The following is a 26,040-nucleotide window of genomic DNA, read 5'->3' on the forward strand; positions in this document are numbered from 1 at the left end:
TGTGACCCAGCCAACCTCTGATCTGTCCTAGGACAGGTTTCAACACGACGTTCTCCACTTTTCTCGATCTGGGGCGTCCTCCTTCATTTGTTCAAACGTTCTTCCATTCAGCACATCTCTCAGCATTCCAAACCTCTTTCTTCCTACTGATCTCTTTTCTCTCAGCTCTCCTTCCATGATTCTTCTCTGCAGACAATTTCTTCTCAGGATGTGACCCAGCCAACCTCTTTTCCTGTTCACTATGGTTCTCATTATTTCTCTTTTCTCATCAACTCTTCTCAGCACTTCTTCATTCCTGACTCTATCTGACCACTTGATTCCTTCCAGCCTTCTCCACATCCACATCTCGAAGCTCTCCAGATACTTCTCTTCTTTCTTCCTCATCGTCCACGTTTCCGCTCCATACAGCACCACACTCCATACGTAACACTTTGCAAATTCTTCCTCAGCTTCAGTGGTATCCTTCTTGTGGTCAGTAGATCCTTGACTTTCTCAAACGCTATCTTCCCCATTCCTATTCTGCTTCTGATTTCTTCTGTGCAGCTTCCGTTTGATTTTATTTTATTATGTGTAGTCTCTACTGCTATTATCTAATCACAAACTCTGAGATTGTGACGAAATTCGAACCAGGTTCGTTTGATAGGACCTTGTTCATTCAGGACCCTGACATTTTTGTAACGTATTTGTTCAAAACTCAATTCGTTCCATTTCTAGTCTTACCTATTTTTAGTCATTTATGTGTCCAAACCGTGTTTTTTTTTGTGGAAATAAAATAATTGTATGTAATTAAAAAAGTAAAAAGCGTCTTTTATTTTTCTTTTCGGTGTTGCAGAAATGCAGATATGAGCGAATTTTAGTCAGTTAGACACTTATCTAGGTGGAAATAAAATAATTGTATGTAATTAAAAAGTAAAAAGCGTCTTTTATTTTTCTTTTCGGTGTTGCAGAAATGCAGATATGAGCGAATTTTAGTCAGTTAGACACTTATCTAGTACCTATCTACAATCTACATACAACCTAGTGTTTGTGTTTGGTTTTTGATTGGAAATTTTCCATCTTTCATCGTGAATCCCAATGGTTCAAATAAGTTTTCTCCTCTTCCCAATCCTCTTGCTACTCGTACAAACACAGGGTTCCCGAATCTTAGCTTTCTGTGAATCCCAATGGTTCAAATAAGTTTTCTCCTCTTCCCAATCCTCTTGCTACTCGTACAAACACAGGGTTCCCGAATCTTAGCTTTCCTCCCATTGGATAACTGGAGTCACTACATGCAATATGAACTCCTGTTTGAAACTTTGGCCGCTAGAGGGCACCACATCACCATGTATAGTCCGTTCCCTCCCAAACAGAACCTGACCAACTTCAAGCATGTCTACGTTAGAAATCCTGCGTTCAACAATCGGGAATACTCCCCTTTCGAAGACTGCAGACAAATAGGCTGGTTTCATCTCAGTGCTTACGACTCTTTGGAATTCACGCTCAAAGTGAACAGGGAAATTCTGGCTGACCCGATCTTCCAGATTTTGATCCGATCGAAAGATGCGTTTGATTTGGCCATGGTGGAATCCACATTTCACCAACAGACAACAGTCCTGTTGGGGCATTACTTCAAATGTCCTGTTATCCTGATGGGAAGTGTCTCCGTAGATAGCAACATCCTGGAGAGCATGGGCAGCCCCAATGTATTGTCCATCATGCCAGAACAACTCAGACCACTGTCCGATAGAATGACTTTGACTGAGAGAATTCAAAATGTTTACTACGCTTGGGTACGGCTTATCTTCGGTCGTATCGAATACCACATCTTGGACAACCAAGTGGCGAGTTTTGTAGGTCCTGGCATTCCTCCATTGGAAAGCTTGTTCAGGAATGTTTCGTTTGCTTTCCTGTACTCTAACGCGGCTTTGAATTATCCGTTTCCCAACACCCCAAACATTGAGCACGTTGGAGGAATCCATATTGAACGATACAAGAACACAACTCTACCGGAGGTAAGGCCCTGAGATATCAATTTGCCTCTGTTTTTTACGCTGATTTGAATTTCCTTCTTTCCAACGATAGGTCAATAACATGGACCCTTTTTCAATTGACATAGGGGAACAAAGGATTATAAAGACTCTATCTTCTCTTAAGCCGAACTACGTTTGTCTGTTTTACAGTATTTAAGCTACATCCCCTATAGGGGTAAGCTATTTATCTCTAACGAAAGTCACAACTTTGGGTCGGGGTTGTGTTTTTGGGTCACTAGGAAGCTATTTGCTATGAAAACAGTTTCCACCTCTTTTTCACCATATTTCAGGATCTGAAGCAGATACTCGATGATGCTCATGAGGGATTCATCTGGTTTAGTCTCGGATCGGTCATGGAACCGAAAACCATAGATCCCGTTTTGTTGGCCGACCTGTTCCGAGCGTTTTCCAAGTACAAATACAAAGTAGTTTGGAAGTGGAGTGGTCAGGATTTGGGGAATGTTCCACGGAATGTCATCTTGAAACCTTGGGCGCCCCAGATACCAGTTTTAGGTAGGATCTTGTGTCACAAAAGATCTAACCAGGTCGCAGTGACCAAGGGCGTTTATTAAAGCCGATGGCCCTACCTTTACCAATACCAATAGGTAGGATCTTTTTGTAATACGTACCAAAGTTGGTCTAAATCTTCATTTCTAGGGTAGGTAGGTAGGTAGGTAGGTACATAAATGCAATTAATTATCATTGCCTTTAGGGCAAGGTAGGTAATGTAGGTATAGGTGCCCTTATATTGAACTCTCCTTTAAGTCTTTTGAACTTGGTTATTAGGGTAAGATTTCCTAAGAGTATACCTCCTGAAGGTACACTTGACCTAACAGGCTTGAAGAAAGTTGAGATGATTCCATACTTAGTTCACTCGATGTCTCACTTTATCTGTTCTGCTCTAAAGTTTAAAAGGATCCTACAATCTATTTTGTGACCCCCAAAATTTTTGCTGAAAAACCTCTTTGTCCTTCCAGCTCATCCCAACTGCAAGCTGTTCATCACTCATGGAGGTCTCAACAGTCAATTAGAGGCAGTCCACTTCGGCATACCCGTCATCACCATTCCATATTTCGCGGATCAGTACAGGAATGCACTCTTGGCGGAGAGGTTTGGCTTTGGGGTCACCTTGAGGAACACCAATCTATCAGAGGCGTCACTGGATTGGGCTATCTCAACAGTGACCACTGACTCTAGGTGAGTCTGAGTCTGGAGTTCTGGGAATATTTAGGTCTAGGCAAAGTAAGTAGGCATTTGAAATGCATTCGCCAGCCTAGTTAACTTGGTGGGTAGCTCGTCTGCCTTTTAAGCGCTAGGACGAGAACACCAATCTATCAGAGGCGTCACTGGATTGGGCTATCTCAACAGTGACCACTGACCCTAGGTGAGTCTGAGACTGGAATTCTGGGAATATCTAGATCTAGGCAAAGTAAGTAGGCATTTGAAATGCATTCGCCAGCCTAGTTAACTTGGTGGGTAGCTCGTCTGCCTTTTAAGCGCTAGGACGTGGGTTGTATTCCCGCCCGAGGCGGATTTCAACCTGAACGGATAATGTTTGTTCTTGGAACGGCTGGATTTCTCTATCCTGTCTTCCTTTTCTCTTCGATTTCGGGACAATAAGACCTTAGCAGTTACAGTTCCCTCTATCAAACCTCTTCCTTCAAGCTTTTTTAGAGTTATCGAACCCAGGAATCATCTTGGTGTGGGTATTTGAAATGGATTTGGATTTTGTATATCGGTTCATTTTTTTGAACTTTTAGCATAATAGCATACCTTGTCCTAAGCTGACAGTCTGAATAAAGCATTACCTGTTGGTTTCAGATACAAGGAGCGTCTTGGTGTGGGTATTTGAAATGGATTTGGATTTTGTATATCGGTTCATTTTTTGAACTTTTAGCATAATAGCTTACCTTGTCCTAAGCTGACAGTCTGAATAAAGCATTACCTGTTGGTTTCAGATACAAGGAGCAAGCCATGGCTAGATCCAGGATACTCGAACTTTTAGCATAATAGCATACCTTGTCCTAAGCTGACAGTCTGAATAAAGCATTACCTGTTGGTTTCAGATACAAGGAGCAAGCCATGGCTAGATCCAGGATACTCAAAGACCGTCTGAGATCGCCTCTAGATACTGCGGTATATTGGACAGAGTATGTACTGCAACATGAAGGCGCCTTACACCTAAGTCCAGTATCTAGACACCTCTACTGGTTTCAATATTATCTACTCGATGTCCTGGCTTTCATTTTGGTCATAGGGGCCATCCTAGGGGTTGTCGTTCTACTTTGCAGCAAGTTGACGATAAAAATGCTCTCAAAAACACATAATGCTTGGACAAACGAAAACCGGGATGTGAAAAAAGATCTCTGAAGGAGCGTTCTCCACTACAGTCGATCGAAGTCGGTTGACATTGACTGGAATCCATATAAATTGATAACATTAAAGGGTCTCATTAAAGATAAAGATAAAGAGATCAAGTATGGAATAAGATAACTATTCCATCGTTGAAGAAAAGACTGGAGGCAGAATGCAATGGAGCAGGAGGGTTGTGTCAAAAAGTCTACTAGCCCTCAAATGGAGGTGCGTGAAGTTAGCACCACAACTTTTGCTGCGAATTTGTACCAAAGCCCATCATTTAGTACCCATTTTGTTCCATCAAACACGCTGATTTGAATTTCCTTCTTTCCAACGATAGGTCAATAACATGGACCCTTTTTCAATTGACATAGGGGAATAAAGGATTCAGCCATTCACTATCAGGTATACCTGACAGGTACACCTGATCAGGTCCACCTGATACCTGATAATGAGTGGCTGACCTTACAGTATTGTATGATTTTGAATGCAATGATTACTCTCTATAGAATCTATAGTCTGAATGTAGATTAGAGATGCCACTACGAAGCTGTTAAGTGATAACAGGATGTAATTGTCAATCTTCATTTGAAGGAAGAAGCGAAGTGAGGTCTCAGTTTGAACTCGATCATTTTTTAGTCAGTTAGTCATTGAGTGGCTGACCTTACAGTATTGTATGAATTTGAATGCAATGATTACTCTCTATAGAATCTATAGTCTGGATGTAGGTTAGAGACGCCACTAAGAAGCTGATAAGTGATGACAGGATGTAATTGTCAATCTTCATTTGAAGGAAGAAGCGAAGTGAGGTCTCAGTTTGAACTCGATCATTTTTTAGTCAGTTAGTCATAGTCAGTTCGTTATGCGATAACATTCGAACGTTCCATTGTCCGGTTTTCGGTGCATTTCTTCGAGAGGTATCGCATTCGATTATGTGACTTTTTTTTGGCTGAACCGATGAGATTCCGGTTTGGACATAAACACTTTGCTCCACAAAGCGCAATCTCACAATCTCATTGGTTCAGCCATGTTCAACAATAAAAACAAGTCACATGAATAATCGAATACGATGAGGTTCAAATTCAAAGTCACGGGCCAGCCTACTTAGCTTAGTTGGTAGTGCGTCTGCCTTGTAAGCGCTAGGCCGCGGGTTCGATTCCCGCCCGGGGCGGATTTTATCGCCCATCCCGTAGTATGCCTCTCATCAGATGGGCGAGAAGAGACACAATACTTCCCATTTAGGTGCTGGGTCAACGGCCATCCTAAGGGTTGTCGTTCTACTTTGCAGCAAGATGACGATAAAAATGCTCTCAAAAACACATAATGCTTGGACAAACGAAAACCGGGATGTGAAAAAAGATCTCTGAAGGAGCGTTCTCCACTACCGTCGATCGAAGTCGGTTGACATTGACTGGAATCCATATTAAGAATTGATAACATTAAAGGGTCTCATTAAAGATAAAGAGATCAAGTATGGAATAAGATAACTATTCCATCGTTGAAGAAGAGACTGAAGGCAGAATGCAATGCAATGGAGCAGGAAATGTGTTAAAAAGTCTACTAGCCCTCAAATGGCCCTGTGGGAGTTGTGGGAGTACATAAGTAAAATTTCCAAAGGAATATTTGATATTGCTGTGTTGATCAACCAGTCACAGGCTAGCAGTTGGCAGTTTTATTTATTTGTTTGTTTGTTTGTTTTTTTTTTTTTTCCCTATAATGCGCTCTGGAACACCAGGTCGTTCGCGCCGAAATATTTGTTTGTTTTGTAAATAAGGTAGAGGTGCCCCTGAGGTAGGTGTTGGAAATAAAACGCCTTATCTCCCCTGGATTATTATTATCAACTATTTATTCTTCTACCTATGTACGTTAATCTGTTTTCTTAAGCTGTGTATCTACACACACATGCACGGCCGTCGATCGACGAGATGAATCTCGTGTTGTCGTGGCAGTGTGGACGGTTTCAGTCGACATCGAACGACGGCCATCGACTACGTGTGGACACAGCTTTAGGCGAACCATTCACTATCAGGTATACCTGACAGGTACACCTGATCAGGTCCACCTGATACCTGATAGTGAGTGGCTGACCTTACAGTATTGTATGCATTTGAATGCAATGGTTGGTACTGCGTCTGCCTTGTAAGCGCTAGGCCGCGGGTTCGATTCCCGCACGGGGCGGATTTTATCCTGATGGGATAATGTTCGTTCTCGGAACTAGAGCCATTCTTCATGCAGGAGGTAACAGTTGTGTTGGGACACATCTTCAATGCCCCCGTCATTCATCTGGCCGCTACAGGACCTTACGGAAATATCCTAGAAGCGATGGGCAGTCCCAATATAGTGTCTTTCATGCCAGAGATCTATTCCTATTTGAAGTCCAACATGAGTTTGGTGGAGAGAATCCAGAACTTCCACTACACCATGATACGTTATGTGTCCCGTCAGGTGCGGAATTGGTTCCTGGACCGGATGATAGAACAGAACCTCGGCCCTGGTGTGCCACCCCTGGACAGTTTGCTAAGAAATATCTCGATGTGTTTCCTGTATGCAGAGCCAGCCCTGGAGTATCCCTATCCTATGGCTCCCAACATGGTACAACTTGCAGGAATTCACTTGCAACGGAATAAAACCTTGACTTTATCAGAGGTAAGGAATAATATTTTCCTACTCAATAAGAACTTTTTTTATGTCTGGCTGGGGGACGTGAAACAGGGAGTAAACCAGCTTAGTCTGGCGGGGGGGGGCTTTAAACAGGGAGGATACCAGCCTCAAAATTCCCTTGATAAAGAAATAGCAAAGGGCATCCGCTCGTAAAAAATTGTAGCCAAAACTAAAATTCAGGCCAAAGCAATCACCCTAGGGCTGATTGAGAGACTGACGAAAAACGCCGACCCCGTCTAAACACGGAGAAAAGGCGAAGAATAAAAACACTGTTAGCTGTTAGTCCCAGTAGCTCAGAGAACATTGAACTCCTAATTTGGAGGAATGGGGTTTGAGTCTCAGTGCACATTTGTAAAAAGCTTCTCTTCAATTGATACCTTCATCCGTATCTTCACACAGGATCTCAAGAAGACACTGGACGCCGCCACAAATGGCTTCATCCTCTTCAGTCTCGGATCCGTCATAACTCCCAAAACCATACCTCCCGAGCTACTCAACAACCTACTCCAAGTGTTCACCAAACTAAGCCACCTTACCATCCTGTGGAAATGGAGTGGTCAGCCACTGAGCGGTTTACCTAGGAATGTGGTTCAACAGAAATGGGTCCCGCAGGTACCTGTTCTAGGTGGGACATTGTATTGTTTTTCATTTGTGAAAATTTTTGCTGTGAAAATTGTGATGTTCCCATAGCTATTTACCATAGAATTTTTAAATCAAGGAGATAGTGTAGTGCATGACGGCCTAATCAGGGGTCTCTTAAGCCAGCTACTCATTATCCAGCTACCTGATAGTGTGTGTGACTGTGTGCTCATCCGGTATCAGGTAGACCTAACAGCTGTCAGACGGACCTTTTTAGCCGTACCTGTCAGGTCTATCTGATATTGAGTGACTGGCTTCGGAGCAAGTCTTCAATCTGTGGCGCATGGCCAGATGACCAATTAGACCAAACCCATTTCCTCATGAGATTGTCTTTTCTTAATATCGGTCGCCTTGGATCAAGTAAATTTCCTTCAACATTTTGACTCTTTGTCTGCTTCTAATTTCAGCTCATCCGAACTGCAAACTGTTCATAACTCACGGTGGTCTAAGCAGTCAGCTAGAGACGGTAACCTATGGAGTGCCAGTAGTCACCATACCGTTCTTTGCAGATCAGTTCAGTAACGCGATGAAAGGTGTGGAGTTTGGGTTTGGCGTTTTCCTCAAGATCACCAACCTGACGAGTGAGGCTCTGGAATGGGCCATTACCACTGTGATTGGTGATCCAAGGTGAGCTCCGTCGTCACTACTTCTTCCATAGTTAGGGTCTTGCTTCTAAGGTGTGTCTACAGACCACATTACCACTGTGATTGGTGATCCCAGGTAGGTTACCTTGTCACCTCATACTATACAGTTACTCAGGATCACATAAGGTAGAGGCACTCTACCATCTCGTCACATCACGTGAACTTATGGGGCTCACGTGATGTGATAGAAATGTGGCTGTCCTGAACAAGATTACCCACATGCCTACAATATTATGGGAAAACTTTGAGCTACATTCTTCCGACTCACTATAAGTTCACGTGACGTGATGGTAGTGTGTTTCTACCTTTACCATACAATCTATATACTACTACTGCTACAATCTCATGTTGATCTTTTTCAACCTCTGAGAATGCTCATCTCTCAGGCCAGCCACTCACGCTCAGACCGTATAAGAGACACCTGGCTGGGTCTATCAGACAGTTGGAACGTGTGTGGCGGAAAAAGCTTGAGACGTAGGTCCCTCAGACATTCTGACAGACCTTGGTCAGTGAAACCGCGGTCTGTCAGATGGGCTGAGCGGAATGGTTGGCATTTGGGAGAGGTCTCCAACTTTGCAGTTTCCTTCAACAAAGGACATCGTAAACCTAAAAATCTTATCATTTAGATTAAAATAAAATTTATTTTTATATTTTTAGCACGTCTTTCCTTTATTATTACTTTCTATTTTTTTATGCACTTATACTCGTATGTTGCGGCACTAGAGTTACGATTTTTTGGTCTCCACACTTCCTATTTTCCTTCTTCCACAGGATATTCAGAAAACTCTGGACTCGGCTTCGCAAGGATTCATCCTGTACAGCCTAGGATCTATCATGAAGTCTGAGACTGCTCCCGACACCCTAGCTAGGACGTTAGTTGAGATCATTCTATTCGGAATAGCTTAAACCAGTTGAATTAACGCCCAAAGTGTGGCCCCGGACATTGATTAGTAAAATGATAGCAGTTACTTATGGACCAAGCTGGGTATTTTACACTCTAAATTGAGAAGCATCATAATAGTTCAAGGTAAGATAACTTTATTTGTCGCATCTAAATGTTTGTTCTATTTTCTGAATTCATAGATTTTATATCACAACGAAAATTTAATCATATATCTATTAAAAATATTAGGAGGACCTTACAAAAAAATTGTGTAGGTATACCTATTTTGATTAAAAATTATAATAGCCACCAGCACCATGTTGTCCCACCTACCCGTTCAAATACAAACCGCGCACAAAGTTGATTAACATTAGTAACACGTTGGGAAGTAGTACATGCAAAGTAGTATTACCGCCGGGGCGCCGCGCCGTACAAGATAACCGCCTTTGTTCATTTGAGATTATAAAGGCATGTCCACACTTCCACACATAGTCGAACGGCCGTCGATTGATGTAGACTGGACCATCCACACTACCTCGACAACATAGATTTACCTTTTCAATCGACGACCGGTCTACTAAGTTTGGCTACACGTTAGGTAACGTTTGAATCTTTTTTTTTTTTTTTTTTTTTTTTTAAAAAGCCCAAAAAAGGCCAGCACCATGTTGTCCCACCTACCCGTTCAAATACAAACCGCGCACAAAGTTGATTAACATTAGTAACACGTTGGGAAGTAGTACATGCAAAGTAGTATTACCGCCGGGGCGTCGCGCCGCACAAGATAACCGCCTTTGTTCATTCGAGATTATAAAGGGATGTCCACACAAAGTCGACCGCCGGCCGTCGATTGATGTAGACTGGACTATCCACACTACCTCGACAATAGATTTACCTTTTCAATCGACGACCGGTCGACTAAGTTTGGCTACACGTTAACGTTTGAATCTTTTTTTTTTTTTTTTTTTTTTTTTTTTGGGCCCAAAAGTGTCACAAAAGATCTAACCAGGTCGCAGTGACCAAGGGCGTTTATTAAAGCCGATGGCCCTACCTTTACCAATACCAATAGGTAGGATCTTTTTGTAATACGTACCAAAGTTGGTCTAAATCTTCATTTCTAGGGTAGGTAGGTAGGTAGGTAGGTACATAAATGCAATTAATTATCATTGCCTTTAGGGCAAGGTAGGTAATGTAGGTATAGGTGCCCTTATATTGAACTCTCCTTTAAGTCTTTTGAACTTGGTTATTAGGGTAAGATTTCCTAAGAGTATACCTCCTGCCTGAAATACCTACTTTTCAATCTTCAATCAGTATCAGCAACAAAGTTTGAACTTACTCGTTTTTCAAGAACCAACTAGCCAGCCTAGTTAGCTTAGTTGGTAGTACGTCTGCCTTGTAAGCGCTAGGCCACGCGTTCGATTCCGCCCGGGGCGGATTTTATCCTGATGGTATAATGTTCGTTCTCGGAACGGCTGGCTTTCTCCTATCCTGTCTTCCTTCTTAATTCTTAGTTCAGATTAGGTGGTACACATTTATGTATCTCAGGAATGCCAATAGGTTTTCTGCTGAGTCTTGGTCGTCTTCTAATGAAGAAGTTTGGTGGAAAGCTGGACGGAATGGACTGATGTACGAGCGGCATTCTAAATCTTTGAATCACATTTTCAGATGGACTTCGTTCCCCTCAGACTCCTGTTGGTCATTTTTGGGTTCCTCACCAGCACAATCCAGGGTGCCGATATCCTGGTATTCCTGCCTTTGGCTACTTGGAGTCATTACATGCAATATGAACTCCTATTTGAAACTTTGGCCGCTAGAGGGCACCAGAAGGAGTTTGGTGGAAAGCTGGACGGAATGGACTGATGTACGAGCGGCATTCTAAATCTTTGAATCACATTTTCAGATGGACTTCGTTCCCCTCAGACTCCTGCTGGTCATTTTTGGGTTCCTCACCAGCACAATCCAGGGTGCCAATATCCTGGTATTCCTGCCTTTGGCTACTTGGAGTCATTACATGCAATATGAACTCCTATTTGAAACTTTGGCCGCTAGAGGGCACCACATCACCATGTATAGTCCGTTCCCTCCCAAACAGAACCTGACCAACTTTAAACATGTCCATGTTCAGAACCAGGCGTTTGACAACATCATGAGTATGTGAGGGTTTCAGTTAATCCAGAGTTTAAGAAATACTGGTCTTTGTTAATCAAATGGGTGACGTCAAAGAAAACCCTTAATACTGATGTGTTAATCCTCAGTGGTAAGATCGGCCATTAGTGAAATCAGCGTGTTGAGTTGTTGACATGCTTTTGAGTTAAGCACTCTTCATTTTTTTTTTTTTTTTTTTTTTTTTTTTTTTTTTGTAAACTGAAAAACCTCTTTGTCCTTCCAGCTCATCCCAACTGCAAGCTGTTCATCACTCATGGAGGTCTCAACAGTCAGTTAGAGGCAATCCACTTCGGCATACCCGTCATCACCATTCCATATTTCGCGGATCAGTACAGGAATGCACTCTTGGCGGAGAGGTTTGGCTTTGGGGTCACCTTGAGGAACACCAAATTGTTCAATCCCAGTCACTACATGCAATATGAGCCTCTATTTGAAGCACTGGCCGCTAGAGGACACCACATCACCCTGTATAGTCCGCACACCCTCGGTCAGAATCTGACCAACTTCAAACATGTCTACCTTAAGAACCAAGCGTTTTCTGAGTCCGCAAGTAAGTACAAGAAGAAAAGAAAGAAAACAAAGGGTTTTTTTGGGGGTAGAAATGTACTCAACGGAGCCTGGACCATAGTACCGACCCTCGCAGAAAATGAAGAAATTGAGCCTTGTATTTTTTTTGCGACGGTCCATGGTCTTCTAGACTAGGGTCAAAGATCAATGGACGCGCACTAATGTAGGGTTAGCCATTTCACATTTTTTCTATTTCCTTTCAGAGATATTCAACCCGTTGAAAAAAGAAGAAACTTACGTCCTCTTCCGGATCAACCCCAAAGTTCCCTCCTCCACCAAAGTCAACCGAGAAATCATATCCGAACCCCACTTCAACAATCTTATCCGCTCTGTTCTTCTTCTTTCCTCTACTCGTTCTTCTTTTGATTTTCCATAGCATATTTTTCGTTCTTTTACTATCAGGTCAATAGGTATGATGATGGTTAAACGGTGAGAATTCACACATTCGAACAGGTACTATTTATCCTCAGAATTGTTCATCGCGTGCTGATGCCAAGATCGCTCTGGAATGGGCCATTACCACTGTGATTGGTGATCCAAGGTGAGCTCCGTCGTCACTACTTCTTCCATAGTTAGGGTCTTGCTTCTAAGGTGTGTCTACAGACCACATTACCACTGTGATTGGTGATCCCAGGTAGGTTACCTTGTCACCTCATACTATACAGTTACTCAGGATCACATAAGGTAGAGGCACTCTACCATCTCGTCACATCACGTGAACTTATGGGGCTCACGTGATGTGATAGAAATGTGGCTGTCCTGAACAAGATTACCCACATGCCTACAATATTATGGGAAAACTTTGAGCTACATTCTTCCGACTCACTATAAGTTCACGTGACGTGATGGTAGTGTGTTTCTACCTTTACCATACAATCTATATACTACTACTGCTACAATCTCATGTTGATCTTTTTCAACCTCTGAGAATGCTCATCTCTCAGGCCAGCCACTCACGCTCAGACCGTATAAGAGACACCTGGCTGGGTCTATCAGACAGTTGGAACGTGTGTGGCGGAAAAAGCTTGAGACCTAGGTCCCTGGGTCTATCGAGACAGTTGCGGAACGTGTGTGGCGGCAAAAAGCTTGCGAGACGTAGGTCCTCAGACATTCTGACAGACCTTGGTCAGGTGAAACCGCGGTCTGTCAGATGGCGGCTGAGCGGAATGGCCTTGGCATTTGGGAGAGGGGGGGGGTTTCCTCCAACTTTGCAAAGTTTTCTTCAAAACCCAACAAAGGACATCCGTAAAAACTAAAAATCTATCTAAGTAATTTTTGGTATGTCCCACCGTTTCCCCTTTTTCAGATAACAAGGGGAGCAAGCCATGGCTGAGATCCAGGATACTCAAAGGACGTCGTCTAAGATCGGCCTCTAAGATACTGCGGATAATATTGGACCGAGGTATTACTGGCAACATGAAGGCGCCTTGACACCTTAGCCCCAGTATCTAGACACCTCTTACTGGTTTCAATATTATCTACTCGATGTCCTGGCTTTCATTCTGGCTGTTCTGATGGTTGCCTATATCTTCTGAATCAGGAAGATATTGAAGGGTCTGTTTGGGGACCAGTGTCGAGGTTTCAAGGAAAAAGGAAAAAAACAAAAAGACTGATCAAAGAAGTGCTGTAATGATGAAGCTGTGCTACAGGAGAGCACTCAAGTCTGTGGTACCTACTTAACTTGGACCATGACACTTTAGGTCTCTAGGGCTAGGAAGTCTAGGTTTTTTCTGTTGGTTGGGTTTCTCTAGTCCTAAGGATTTAAAATGACAACATGGTTGAATGGTAAGAGATTACCCGAGGGAATAATTTCGCAAAGTTTCTAATAATTCTTGTATATTGGTAGATCCAATAAATGATGAAGAACAACTTCTATTTTCTAAGGCGAACAACTTGTCGGGCTTAGCTTGTCGGATGCAAAAGCTTGATCGGAAATCGAGCGGACGTCCAAAGTTCGAAGTGCCCTAGTCGTCTATAGTCTCTATGTTGAGATGCATCAACAACAAACCGATTACAGACAGACAAAGCACAAACAGAAAATCTTCGAATTAAAACTTACAATTTTCCTCTTTCGTGCAAGGTCATTGATAAGATGCATTTATAGTCTGTAATGCCGGGTCCACACTAGCGTAATGTAACATGTAATGTAATCGCGAGCGTGGTACAGTAACATTTGCGGGCTCAGCGCTCGCGTGTGTTCACCAAACGCTCCATTCTTCAAGGTTATCGTAGTGCTCGCTTCGATGTTCAGAAACCCGTCCACACTTGTGTAACACGTCTGTATCAAACATCAAAGAAGATCACCAGAAAACCGACAACATCGTGGATCCGAGGCGAGCGTTCGGCGAGCATTCACTTGAGTGCTCCTATCCCGTCCACACTAGTCAATTTTGATACATGTAAGGCGCCCGCGTTAACATGTTCACGTTACATTACGTATGTGAGGACCCGGCATAAGGGGCCTTTTGATAATGATATCAGATTCTACACAATTTGCAGAAACATGAAATGTGCAGGTGCAGGGCAGGCACACTAGTTCATGAAGAGGAACGGGGTAGAGAAATGAACGGGTTATACGTAGCAAATTGCAGGTTATACGGATCCTTACACTGAAGTGCTACAAAGCCGGGGCTGTTTGCATGACAGCAGAGTTTGTATCAAAAACCTATTAGCAATCTCAAGTGTCCATCCATTGGGCTGATTACCCTATAATGTCCTACATTGCGGGTTATGAAAACTTGGACCAGGCACCTCCGGCGTGCAAGCCTAGTATGAATAGTATGATACGCACTAAGCCACGGAGGTTATTACTTGAAGATTGTATTATCACAAGGAAAATTGGAAAAGTTCTGAACAGCATACATTATCGTAGGTATGTGTGTAGTTGTAGATTGCCTGATTATCTATTTGTGTAGCTATATGCTATATATTGCGTATTGCACTTTACCTAAGATTGTACAATAAATTTACATTGATTTCCTTCTAAGTACCGATGCCTCAACTTGTCTATCAGTAAGAACTTATTCCATCAGTATTTATAAGTCGGCAAAACCGATTAGATTTTACTTTGTAACTGAGAAGTATTGAGAGTTTTTTGCGAGAGATTTCGAATTTTTTCTTGTTTTTCTGCCTGTTTACTCGGAGTTTTTTTTTTAAAGTGAGTGGTTGAGTTAGTTAAGTTAGTGAGTGAGTGCTTGAGTTAGTTAAGTTAGTGAGTGAGTGCTTGAGTTAGTTAAGTTAGTGAGTGAGTGGTTGAGTTAGTTAAGTGAGTGAGTGATACCGACTTTCAGATGTTTCGCATATGGTTCTCTCTGGCGCTTACTGCCCTCCTCTGCACCACAAGTCAGGGTGCCAGAATATTGGTGTTCATACCGTTGTTCAATCCCAGTCACTACATGCAATATGAGCCTCTGTTTGAAGCACTGGCCGCTAGAGGACACCACATCACCCTGTATAGTCCGCACACCCTCGGTCAGAATCTGACCAACTTCAAGCCAAAACTAAAATTCAGGCCAAAGCAATCACCCTAGGGCTGATTGAGAGACTGACGAAAAACGACGACCCCGTCTAAACACGGAGAAAAGGCGAAGAATAAGAACACTGTTAGCTGTTAGTCCCAATAGTTCAGAGAACATTGAACTCCTAATTTGGAGGAATGGGGTTCGAGTCTCAGTGCACATTTGTAAAAAGCTTCTCTTCAATTAATACCTTCATCCGTATCTTCACACAGGATCTCAAGAAGACACTGGACGCCGCCACAAATGGCTTCATCCTCTTCAGTCTCGGATCCGTCTGTTAGTCCCAGTAGCTCAGAGAACATTGAACTCCTAATTTGGAGGAATGGGGTTTGAGTCTCAGTGCACATTTGTAAAAAGCTTCTCTTCAATTGATACCTTCATCCGTATCTTCACACAGGATCTCAAGAAGACACTGGACGCCGCCACAAATGGCTTCATCCTCTTCAGTCTCGGATCCGTTCCCAGTAGCTCAGAGACCATTGAACTCCTAATTTGGAGGAATGGGGTTCGAGTCTCAGTGCACATTTGTAAAAAGCTTCTCTTCAATTAATATCTTCATCCGTATCTTCACACAGGATCTCAAGAAGACACTGGACGCCGCCACAAATGGCTTCATCCTCTTCAGTCTCGGATCCGTCATAACTCCCAAAACCATACCTCCCGAGCTACTCAACAACCTACTCCAAGTGTTCACCAAACTAAGCCACCTTACCATCCTGTGGAAATGGAGTGGTCAGCCACTGAGCGGTTTACCTAGGAATGTGGTTCAACAGAAATGGGTCCCGCAGGTACCTGTTCTAGGTGGGACATTGTATTGTTTTTCATTTGTGAAAATTTTTGCTGTGAAAATTGTGATGTTCCCATAGCTATTTACCATAGAATTTTTAAATCAAGGAGATAGTGTAGTGCATGACGGCCTAATCAGGGGTCTCTTAAGCCAGCTACTCATTATCCAGCTACCTGATAGTATGTGTGACTGTGTGCTCACCCGGTATCAGGTAGACCTAGACGGACCTTTTTAGCCGTACCTGTCAGGTCTATCTGATATTGAGTGACTGGCTTCGGAGCAAGTCTTCAATCTGTGGCGCATGGCCGTGTGTGACTGTGTGCTCATCCGGTATCAGGTAGACCTAACAGCTGACAGACGGACCTTTTTAGCCGTACCTGTCAGGTCTATCTGATATTGAGTGACTGGCTTCGGAGCAAGTCTTCAATCTGTGGCGCATGGCCAGATGACCAATTAGACCAAACCCATTTCCTCATGAGATTGTCTTTTCTTAATATCGGTCGCCTTGGATCAAGTAAATTTCCTTCAACATTTTGACTATTAGACCAAACCCATTTCCTCATGAGATTGTCTTTTCTTAATATCGGTCGCCTTGGATCAAGTAAATTTCCTTCAACATTTTGACTGTCACTGTATAACTGTTGGGGATTTTCGTGATTTCTTTCGTGTTTGTCCCTCCTTTCGGCGGCAAACTACCCGCCTGTGTTGCCTCTTCACAACCTTACCCAGCATGACTGTTACCTCTGCCCTGTGTCAGCCTCTGTAGTAGGTAGGTATATAGGTAATTTTATTAGGTATGGTCCCGAGCGAAATGGGAAGGTTTTCCTGAGCAGTAGGTATTTGGGTGACAATTATTTTGATTATTGTGTTATCGAAATTGTCTTGTGTACTTTACCTAGTACCTACGTAATGCGGTGTGCCGGTAATATACTACTTATCAGTTAGGGTACTTACACACGAGTTCAAAAGTTCAAATGAACTTGGGTCAATCCAAAACTCAAAATGTGTGGCGAAACCGGAAGTATTTATAAACATTAAATAAATTTATAAACATTAAATAAATATTTTGATATTGATATTGATATAAAGTATATTACGCAGTCTACTCTGTGACTAACTCTGGCGCCCGAAATCCACGCGCAAATTGAGATTCTCTGGTGAAGAAAATTTGCAAAATTGACATCAATGCTGAATTTATGATCATTTATCATTATTTGACTCGAATCCATTTGGACTGGGGCCAAATTTACTCATCGTGTGTATTGGCCTTTTCCAATGCCAGCCATGTCGAAATTGTCTTGTGTACTTTATCTAGTACCTACGTAATGCGGTGTACCGGTATTATACTACTTATCAGTTAGGGTACTTACACACGACTTCAAAAGTTCAAATGAACTTGGGTCAATCCAAAACTCAAAATGTGTGGCGAAATCGGAAGTGCAGTCTACTCTGTGACTAACTCTGGCGCCCGAAATCCACGCGCAAATTGAGATTCTCTAGTGAAGAAAATTTGCAAAATTGACATCAATGCTGAATTTATTATCATTTATCATTATTTGACTCGAATCCATTTGGACTGGGGCCAAATTTACTCATCGTGTGTATTGGCCTTTTCCAATGCCAGCCATGCGATGATAATTGCCTCGTGTTATCAGTTCTTATCAAATAAGGTAGGAAACACTAAATAGCACTTATACACTAAATAGCACTTATTTATTACTTAATTTTCAAACAAATATAGTTAGTGATATCCATATACCCAATGCTACTATGAGACATACTAGTCTGTCTAATTGTTATTTGAGCTCTTGTTCTGAGATCTTATTTCAGCTGATAGTCAGTTTTAAGGGATTTTCAACAATTTTAAGGGATAATAATTTTTATTCATCTAATAAAAATACATTAATTATTTAAAGTCAATATTTAAGGGTATTTGAGTGAAATGGATATCCATATACCTAATGCTACTATGGGACTTACTAGTCTGTCTAATTGTTATTTGAGCTCCTTTTGTTCTGAGGTCTTATTTCAGCTGATAATCAGTTTCGATGTAAATAGATATAGGTATACCAGGTGATTTTCATTTCAGATAGATACCCATTAACTGTTTTTTTTTTTTTTTTTTTTTTTTTTTTTTGTATAGAGGTCAATTACTCAGGATCACATAAGGTAGAGGCACTCTACCATCTCGTCACATCACGTGAACTTATGGGGCTCACGTGATGTGATAGAAATGTGGCTGTCCTGAACAAGATTACCCACATGCCTACAATATTATGGGAAAACTTTGAGCTACATTCTTCCGACTCACTATAAGTTCACGTGACGTGATGGTAGTGTGTTTCTACCTTTACCATACAATCTACTACTACTGCTACAATCTCATGTTGATCTTTTTCAACCTCTGAGAATGCTCATCTCTCAGGCCAGCCACTCACGCTCAGACCGTATGAGTTCACGTGACGTGATGGTAGTGTGTTTCTACCTTTACCATACAATCTATATACTACTACTGCTACAATCTCATGTTGATCTTTTTCAACCTCTGAGAATGCTCATCTCTCAGGCCAGCCACTCACGCTCAGACCGTATAAGAGACACCTGGCTGGGTCTATCAGACAGTTGGAACGTGTGTGGCGGAAAAAGCTTGAGACCTAGGTCACTCACGCTCAGACCGTATAAGAGACACCTGGCTGGGTCTATCAGACAGTTGGAACGTGTGTCTCAGACATTCTGACAGACCTTGGTCTCTCAGACATTCTGACAGACCTTGGTCAGTGAAACCGCGGTCTGTCAGACGGGCTGAGCGTGAATGGTTGGCATTTGGGAGAGGTCTCCAACTTTGCAGTTTCCTTCAACAAAGGACATCGTAAACCTAAAAATCTTATCTAGTATGTACCTCAGACATTCTGACAGACCTTGGTCAGTGAAACCGCGGTCTGTCAGACGGGCTGAGCGGAATGGTTGGCATTTGGGAGAGGTCTCCAACTTTGCAGTTTCCTTCAACAAAGGACATCGTAAACCTAAAAATCTTATCTAGTATGTATTCCCACCGTTCCCTTTTCAGATACAAGGAGCAAGCCATGGCTAGATCCAGGATACTCAAAGACCGTCTAAGATCGCCTCTAGATACTGCGGTATATTGGACCGAGTATGTACTGCAACATGGAGGCGCCTTACACCTTAGCCCAGTATCTAGACACCTCTACTGGTTTCAATATTATCTACTCGATGTCCTGGCTTTCATTCTGGCTGTTCTGATGGTTGCCTATCTTCTGATCAGGAAGATATTGAAGGGTCTGTTTGGGACCAGTGTCGAGGTTTCAAGGAAAAAAGGAAAAAACAAAAAAGACTGATCAAAGAAGTGCTGTAATGAAGCTGTGCTACAGGAGAGCACCCAAGTCTGTGGTACCTACTTAACTTGGACATACACTTTAGGTCTCTAGGGCTAGGAAGTCTAGGTTTTTTCTGTGGTTGGGTTCTAGTCCTAGGATTTAAATGACACATGGTTGAATGGTAGAGATTACCCGAGGGAATAATTTCGGCCTTTTGTTTCTAATAATTCTTGTATATTGTAGAGTCCAATAAATAAAGAACAACTTCTATTTCTAAGGCGAACAACTGCAAAAGCTTGTCGGAAATCGAGCGAACGTCCAAAGTTCAAAGTGCCTAGTCGTTCGTTTATTCTATCAACATTAACCCTGGCTACTACACTATAGTCTCATGTTGAGATGCATCAACAAACCGATTACAGACAGACAAAGCACAAACAGAAAATCTTCGAATTAAAACTTACAATTTTAAAAAAGACTGATCAAAGAAGTGCTGTAATGAAGCTGTGCTACAGGAAAGCACTCAAGTCTGTGGTACCTACTTAACTTGGACATACACAAAAAAGACTGATCAAAGAAGTGCTGTAATGAAGCTGTGCTACAGGAGAGCACCCAAGTCTGTGGTACCTACTTAACTTGGACATACACTTTAGGTCTCTAGGGCTAGGAAGTCTAGGTTTTTTCTGTGGTTGGGTTCTAGTCCTAGGATTTAAATGACACATGGTTGAATGGTAGAGATTACCCGAGGGAATAATTTCGGCAAAGTTTCTAATAATTCTTGTATATTGTAGAGTCCAATAAATAAAGAACAACTTCTATTTCTAAGGCGAACAACTTGTTGGCTTAGCTTGTCGGATGCAAAAGCTTGTCGGAAATCGAGCGGACGTCCAAAGTTCGAAGTGCCTAGTCGTCTATAGTCTCATGTTGAGATGCATCAACAAACCGATTACAGACAGACAAAGCACAAACAGAAAATCTTCGAATTAAAACTTACAATTTCAGTCTCATTCTAGCAGGATAAACAAGGTACGAGTATATTCTATTCTATTCTGTTCTATTCCAGCTCATCCAAATTGCAAGCTGTTCATCACGCACGGGGGTCTAAAGAGTCAGATAGAGGCAGTTCACTTCGGTGTGCCAATGGTTATCATCCCCTATTTCTACGACCAGTTCCAGAATGCTGCCAAGGCTGTGGAGTTTGGACTCGGGATAGAGCTGAGTAATAAGAACCTGACTGTGGAGTCTCTCGAATGGGCAATCCGCAGTGTTCTTCATGATAGCAGGTAGGTAGATGAGCTGTCAAAGTGGAATCGATCGGAACTGAGTTTTTTTTTTTTACATACCTACCTACCTGAGCCCCAGTTCCTGGGAGGTAGAACGTTGGACTCGTATTCCGGGGGGCTAGGGTTCGAGTATCAAAGTGGAATCGATCGGAACTGAGTTTTGTTTTTTTTTTTACATACCTACCTACCTGAGCCCCAGTTCCTGGGAGGTAGAACGTTGGACTCGTATTCCGGGGGGCTAGGGTTCGAGTCTTACAATTTTCCTCTTTCGTGCAAGGTCATTGATAAGATGCATTTATAGTCTGTAATGCCGGGTCCACACTAGCGTAATGTAACATGTAATGTAATCGCGAGCGTGGTACAGTAACATTTGCGGGCTCAGCGCTCGCGTGTGTTCACCAAACGCTCCATTCTTCAAGGTTATCGTAGTGCTCGCTTCGAGGGTTCGAGTCTTATTGGTGATGACATACAAATTTGGTAGCGTCATTTCAAGGTGGTCATTTGAATTAACTTTCATGTCTAATATCCTTTTTGTTGGAATTTTAACATGCTCCTAAAATAACTTTACGAGGCTGAGTGCAACTTGTTTTTTCGTAGTAGGTATCCAGTAGGATAAAATCTAATTTTATCAATTACCCACTTGTCTCTGGTACAGTAACATTTGCGGGCTCAGCGCTCGCGTGTGTTCACCAAACGCTCCATTCTTCAAGGTTATCGTAGTGCTCGCTTCGACGAGTATGTACTGCAACATGAAGGCGCCTTACACCTTAGTCCAGTATCTAGACACCTCTACTGGTTTCAATATTATCTACTCGGCGAGCATTCACTTGAGTGCTCCTATCCCGTCCACACTAGTCAATTTTGATACATGTAAGGCGCCCGCGTTAACATGTTCACGTTACATTACGTATGTGAGGACCCGGCATAAGGGGCCTTTTGATAATGATATCAGATTCTACACAATTTGCAGAAACATGAAATGTGCAGGTGCAGGGCAGGCACACTAGTTCATGAAGAGGAACGGGGTAGAGAAATGAACGGGTTATACGTAGCAAATTGCAGGTTATACGGATCCTTACACTGAAGTGCTACAAAGCCGGGGCTGTTTGCATGACAGCAGAGTTTGTATCAAAAACCTATTAGCAATCTCAAGTGTCCATCCATTGGGCTGATTACCCTATAATGTCCTACATTGCGGGTTATGAAAACTTGGACCCGGCATCTCCGGCATGCAAGCCTAGTATGATACGCACTAAGCCACGGAGGTTATTTCTTGGAGATTGTATTATCACGAGGAAAATTGGAAAAGTTCTGAACAGCATACATTATAGTATGTGTGTAGTTGTAGATTGCCTGATAATGTATCTGTGTAGCTGTATATTGCGTATTGCACTTTACCTAAGATTGTACAATAAATTTACATTGATTACCTTCTAAGTACCTATGCCTCAACTTGTCTATCAGTAAGAACTTATTCCATCAGTATTTATAAGTCGGCAAAACCGATTAGATTTTACTTTGTAACTGAGAAGTATTGAGAGTTTTTTGCGAGAGATTTCGAATTTTTCCTGCTTTTCTGCCTGTTTACTCTGAGTTTTTTTTAAGTGAGTGCTTGAGTTAGTTAAGTTAGTGAGTGGTTGAGTTAGTTAAGTTAGTTAGTGAGTGGTTGAGTTAGTTAAGTGAGTGAGTAAGTGGTTGAGTTAGTTAAGTGAGTGAGTGATACCGACTTTCAGATGTGTCGCATATGGTTCTCTCTGGCGCTTACTGCCCTCCTCTGCACCACAAGTCAGGGTGCCAGAATATTGGTGTTCATACCATTGTTCAATCCCAGTCACTACATGCAATATGAGCCTCTATTTGAAGCACTGGCCGCTAGAGGACACCACATCACCCTGTATAGTCCGCACACCCTCGGTCAGAATCTGACCAACTTCAAACATGTCTACCTTAAGAACCAAGCGTTTTCTGAGTCCGCAAGTAAGTACAAGAAGAAAAGAAAGAAAACAAAGGGTTTTTTTGGGGGTAGAAATGTACTCAACGGAGCCTGGACCATAGTACCGACCCTCGCAGAAAATGAAGAAATTGAGCCTTGTATTTTTTTTGCGACGGTCCATGGTCTTCTAGACTAGGGTCAAAGATCAATGGACGCGCACTAATGTAGGGTTCCGCAAAGAAAGAAAAAAAAAAAAAAAAAAAAAAAAATGGGGGTTTTTTTTTGGGGGGGGGGGGGGTAGAAGTGTACTCAACGGAGCCTTGACCATAGTACCGACCCTCGCAGAAAATGAAGAAATTGAGCCTTGTATTTTTTCTGCGACGGTCCATGGTCTATACTAGGGTCAAAGATCAATGGACGCGCACTAATATAGGGTTAGCCATTTCACATTTTTTCTATTTCCTTTCAGAGATATTCAACCCGTTGAAAAAAGAAGAAACTTACGTCATCTTCCGGATCAACCCCAAAGTTCCCTCCTCCACCAAAGTCAACCGAGAAATCATATCCGAACCCCACTTCAACAATCTTATCCGCTCCGGGCGAGGCTCATTTGATATTGTCTTAGCCGAGCCGCTGTTCGGTCAGGAGGCCACGGTGTATCTCGGCCATGCGTTAGGCGTCCCACTTATCAACCTAGGCGCCTCGGCCGCCCATGCCGACATTCTGGATGTCATGGGAAGTCCGAACATTGTCTCTCACATGCCAGAGTTCTATTCCTCACTAACAGACCGGATGAATTTCATCGAGAGAGCCATAAACTTTATCTACGCCATACACAGATACTACCTCCGGCTTTGGACCTACTGGGAGGTGGACCACATGATAGCCGCCCAGTTTGGAGCGAACGTGCTGCCCTCTGTGGAGAGTTTGTTGCGCAACATTTCGCTCTCGTTCGTGTGCACGGATGTCGGACTCGAGTACCCTCGGGCGCAGTCGGGCAACATCGTGCCGATTGGCGGCATTCATATTGAGCGCAACGGGAATTTGTCGCTACCAGAGGTGAGAATAGTTTGTATGAACGCCTGGTATCTATGTTAGTATATGCAATGTGCTAAACTTTTTGGACTAAAAGAAGTGAGATATTTAGATTAAAATTTATTTTTCCATTTTTAGCCCGTCTTTCCTTTATTATTACCTACTTTCTATTTTTTTATGCACTTATACTCGTATGTTGCGGCACAAGGGTTACGATTTTTGGTCTCCACACTTCCTATTTTGCTTCTTCCACAGGATATTCAGAAAACTCTGGACTCAGCTTCGCAAGGATTCATCCTGTACAGCCTAGGATCTATCATGAAGTCTGAGACTGCTCCCGACACCCTAGCTAGGACGTTAGTTGAGACTTTCTCCAAGTTTGAAAACTACAAGATCATCTGGATATGGAATGGACAGCAAGTGACCGAGCTACCCTCTCATGTTGTGCAAATAAAGCAATGGGTTCCACAGATACCAATACTAGGTGAGACTTGGCTGTAACCAGGGCCGTATTCAGGGGAGAGCTGTAATCAGGGCCGTATTTATGGGAGTGCTGTAACCAGGGCCGTATTTAGGGGAGTGCTGTAACCAGGGCCGTATTTAGGGGAGTGCTGTAACCAGGGCCGTATTCAGGGGAGAGCTGTAACCAGGGTCGTATTTAGGGGAGTGCTGTAACCAGGGCCGTATTTAGGGGAGAGCTGTAACCAGGGCCGTATTTAGGGGAGTGCTGTAACCAGGGCCGTATTCAGGGGAGAGTCTCTGGAATGGGCCATTACCACTGTGATTGGTGATCCAAGGTGAGCTCCGTCATCACTACTTCTTCCATAGTTAGGGTCTTGTTTCTAAGGTGTGTCTACAGACCACATTACCACTGTGATTGGTGATCCCAGGTAGGTTATAGAGGAGAGCTGTAACCAGGGCCGTATTTAGGGGAGAGCTGTAACCAGGGCCGTATTTAGGGGAGAGCTGTAACCAGGGCCGTATTTAGGGGAGAGCTGTAACCAGGGCCGTATTTAGGGGAGTGCTGTAACCAGGGCCGCATTTAGGGGAGAGCTGTAACCAGGGCCGCATTTAGGGGAGAGCTGTAACCAGGGCCGCATTTAGGGGAGTGCTGTAACCAGGGCCGTATTTAGGGGAGTGCTGTAATCAGGGCCGTTTTCAGTCTCATTCTAGCAGGATAAACAAGGTACGAGTATATTCTATTCTATTCTGTTCTATTCCAGCTCATCCAAACTGCAAGCTGTTCATCACTCATGGGGGTCTAAAGAGTCAGATAGAGGCAGTTCACTTCGGTGTGCCAATGGTTATCATCCCCTATTTCTATGACCAGTTCCAGAATGCTGCCAAGGCTGTGGAGTTTGGACTCGGGATAGAGCTGAGTAATAAGAACCTGACTGTGGAGTCTCTCGGGTCACTTGTCTCCACAATCCAGATACAAGAAGCAAGCCATGGCTAGATCCAGGATACTCAAAGACCGTCTGAGATCGCCTCTAGATACTGCGGTATATTGGACAGAGTATGTACTGCAACATGAAGGCGCCTTACACCTTAGTCCAGTATCTAGACACCTCTACTGGTTTCAATATTATCTACTCGATGTCATGGCTTTCATTCTGGCTGTTGGGGTGGTTGCTGTTCTGCTCATGAGAAGGATGGTCAGAAATCTATTGGGGAAAAGGGTTAACGTTGGAAAAGAGGAGACTAAAATGGGCATCGGTAAAAATGACTGAAAACTTGGCTGTGATACGTAAGATTGATTGAGAATAGGTAGAAAATATGTTGCCTATTGCATACTCATTCAGATGTCAGGCGTTCATACAAAATGTACAATTCTCGAATTTTCGGATGCTTGTAGTTTCGACCTTTAAGGTAATTTTAGACTATTTTTAGAGCATTTTATCTATCTTGACTTGCTTATCCAAAAGATCCCGAAATCGAAGAGAGAAGTAAGACAGGGTAGGAGAAAGCCAGCCGTTCCGAGAACGAACATTATCCCAGCAGGATAAAATCCGCCCCGGGCGGGAGTCGAACCCGCGGCCTAGCGCTTACAAGGCAGACGCACTACCAACTAAGCTAACCAGGCTGGCTAGCGTTAACACTTTGCAAACTAAATTATCATCAAATTTCATGAACATTTCAAGTGGTTCTTCTTATCAAAGCATGAAACACACGCTTGTCATGATGAGATTTTTCAAGATGGGTTTTATTTTAGCTGTTGGGGTGGTCGCTGT

The 26,040-nt window shown here is 42.9% G+C and overlaps 2 protein-coding genes across 3 annotated transcripts; both read left to right on the forward strand.

The window, feature by feature from the left end:
* Nucleotides 1-945: 945 nt before the first annotated feature.
* LOC103509301 lies at nt 946-25,734 on the forward strand. Its single transcript, XM_008473911.2, is given in 16 exon segments — nt 946-1,142; nt 1,232-1,991; nt 2,300-2,522; nt 2,987-3,206; nt 4,076-4,375; nt 6,572-7,010; nt 7,425-7,650; nt 8,072-8,291; nt 19,294-19,580; nt 20,616-20,844; nt 21,497-21,828; nt 22,552-22,818; nt 23,244-23,833; nt 24,065-24,293; nt 25,033-25,237; nt 25,239-25,734. Coding segments are annotated over 16 exon segments (4,896 nt in total). The 5' UTR covers nt 946-1,074; the 3' UTR covers nt 25,540-25,734.
* Nucleotides 9,196-11,400, forward strand: LOC113467544. 2 transcript variants are annotated; one of them, XM_026823783.1, is made up of 3 exons: nt 9,196-9,335; nt 10,854-11,009; nt 11,245-11,400. In XM_026823783.1, the coding sequence occupies exons 2-3, from the start codon at nt 10,854-10,856 to the stop codon at nt 11,344-11,346; spliced, it is 258 nt and encodes an 85-aa protein (XP_026679584.1). In that variant the 5' UTR covers nt 9,196-9,335; the 3' UTR covers nt 11,347-11,400. The 2 variants fall into 2 exon arrangements, with proteins under 2 accessions (XP_026679584.1, XP_026679589.1); XM_026823788.1 differs by lacking the exon at nt 10,854-11,009 and having other exon boundaries at nt 11,089-11,400.
* Nucleotides 25,735-26,040: the final 306 nt, after the last annotated feature.

The sequence above is a fragment of the Diaphorina citri genome, unplaced genomic scaffold (genome assembly GCF_000475195.1).
Source record: "Diaphorina citri unplaced genomic scaffold, Diaci psyllid genome assembly version 1.1 scaffold23, whole genome shotgun sequence".
Lineage (NCBI taxonomy): Eukaryota > Metazoa > Arthropoda > Insecta > Hemiptera > Psyllidae > Diaphorina > Diaphorina citri.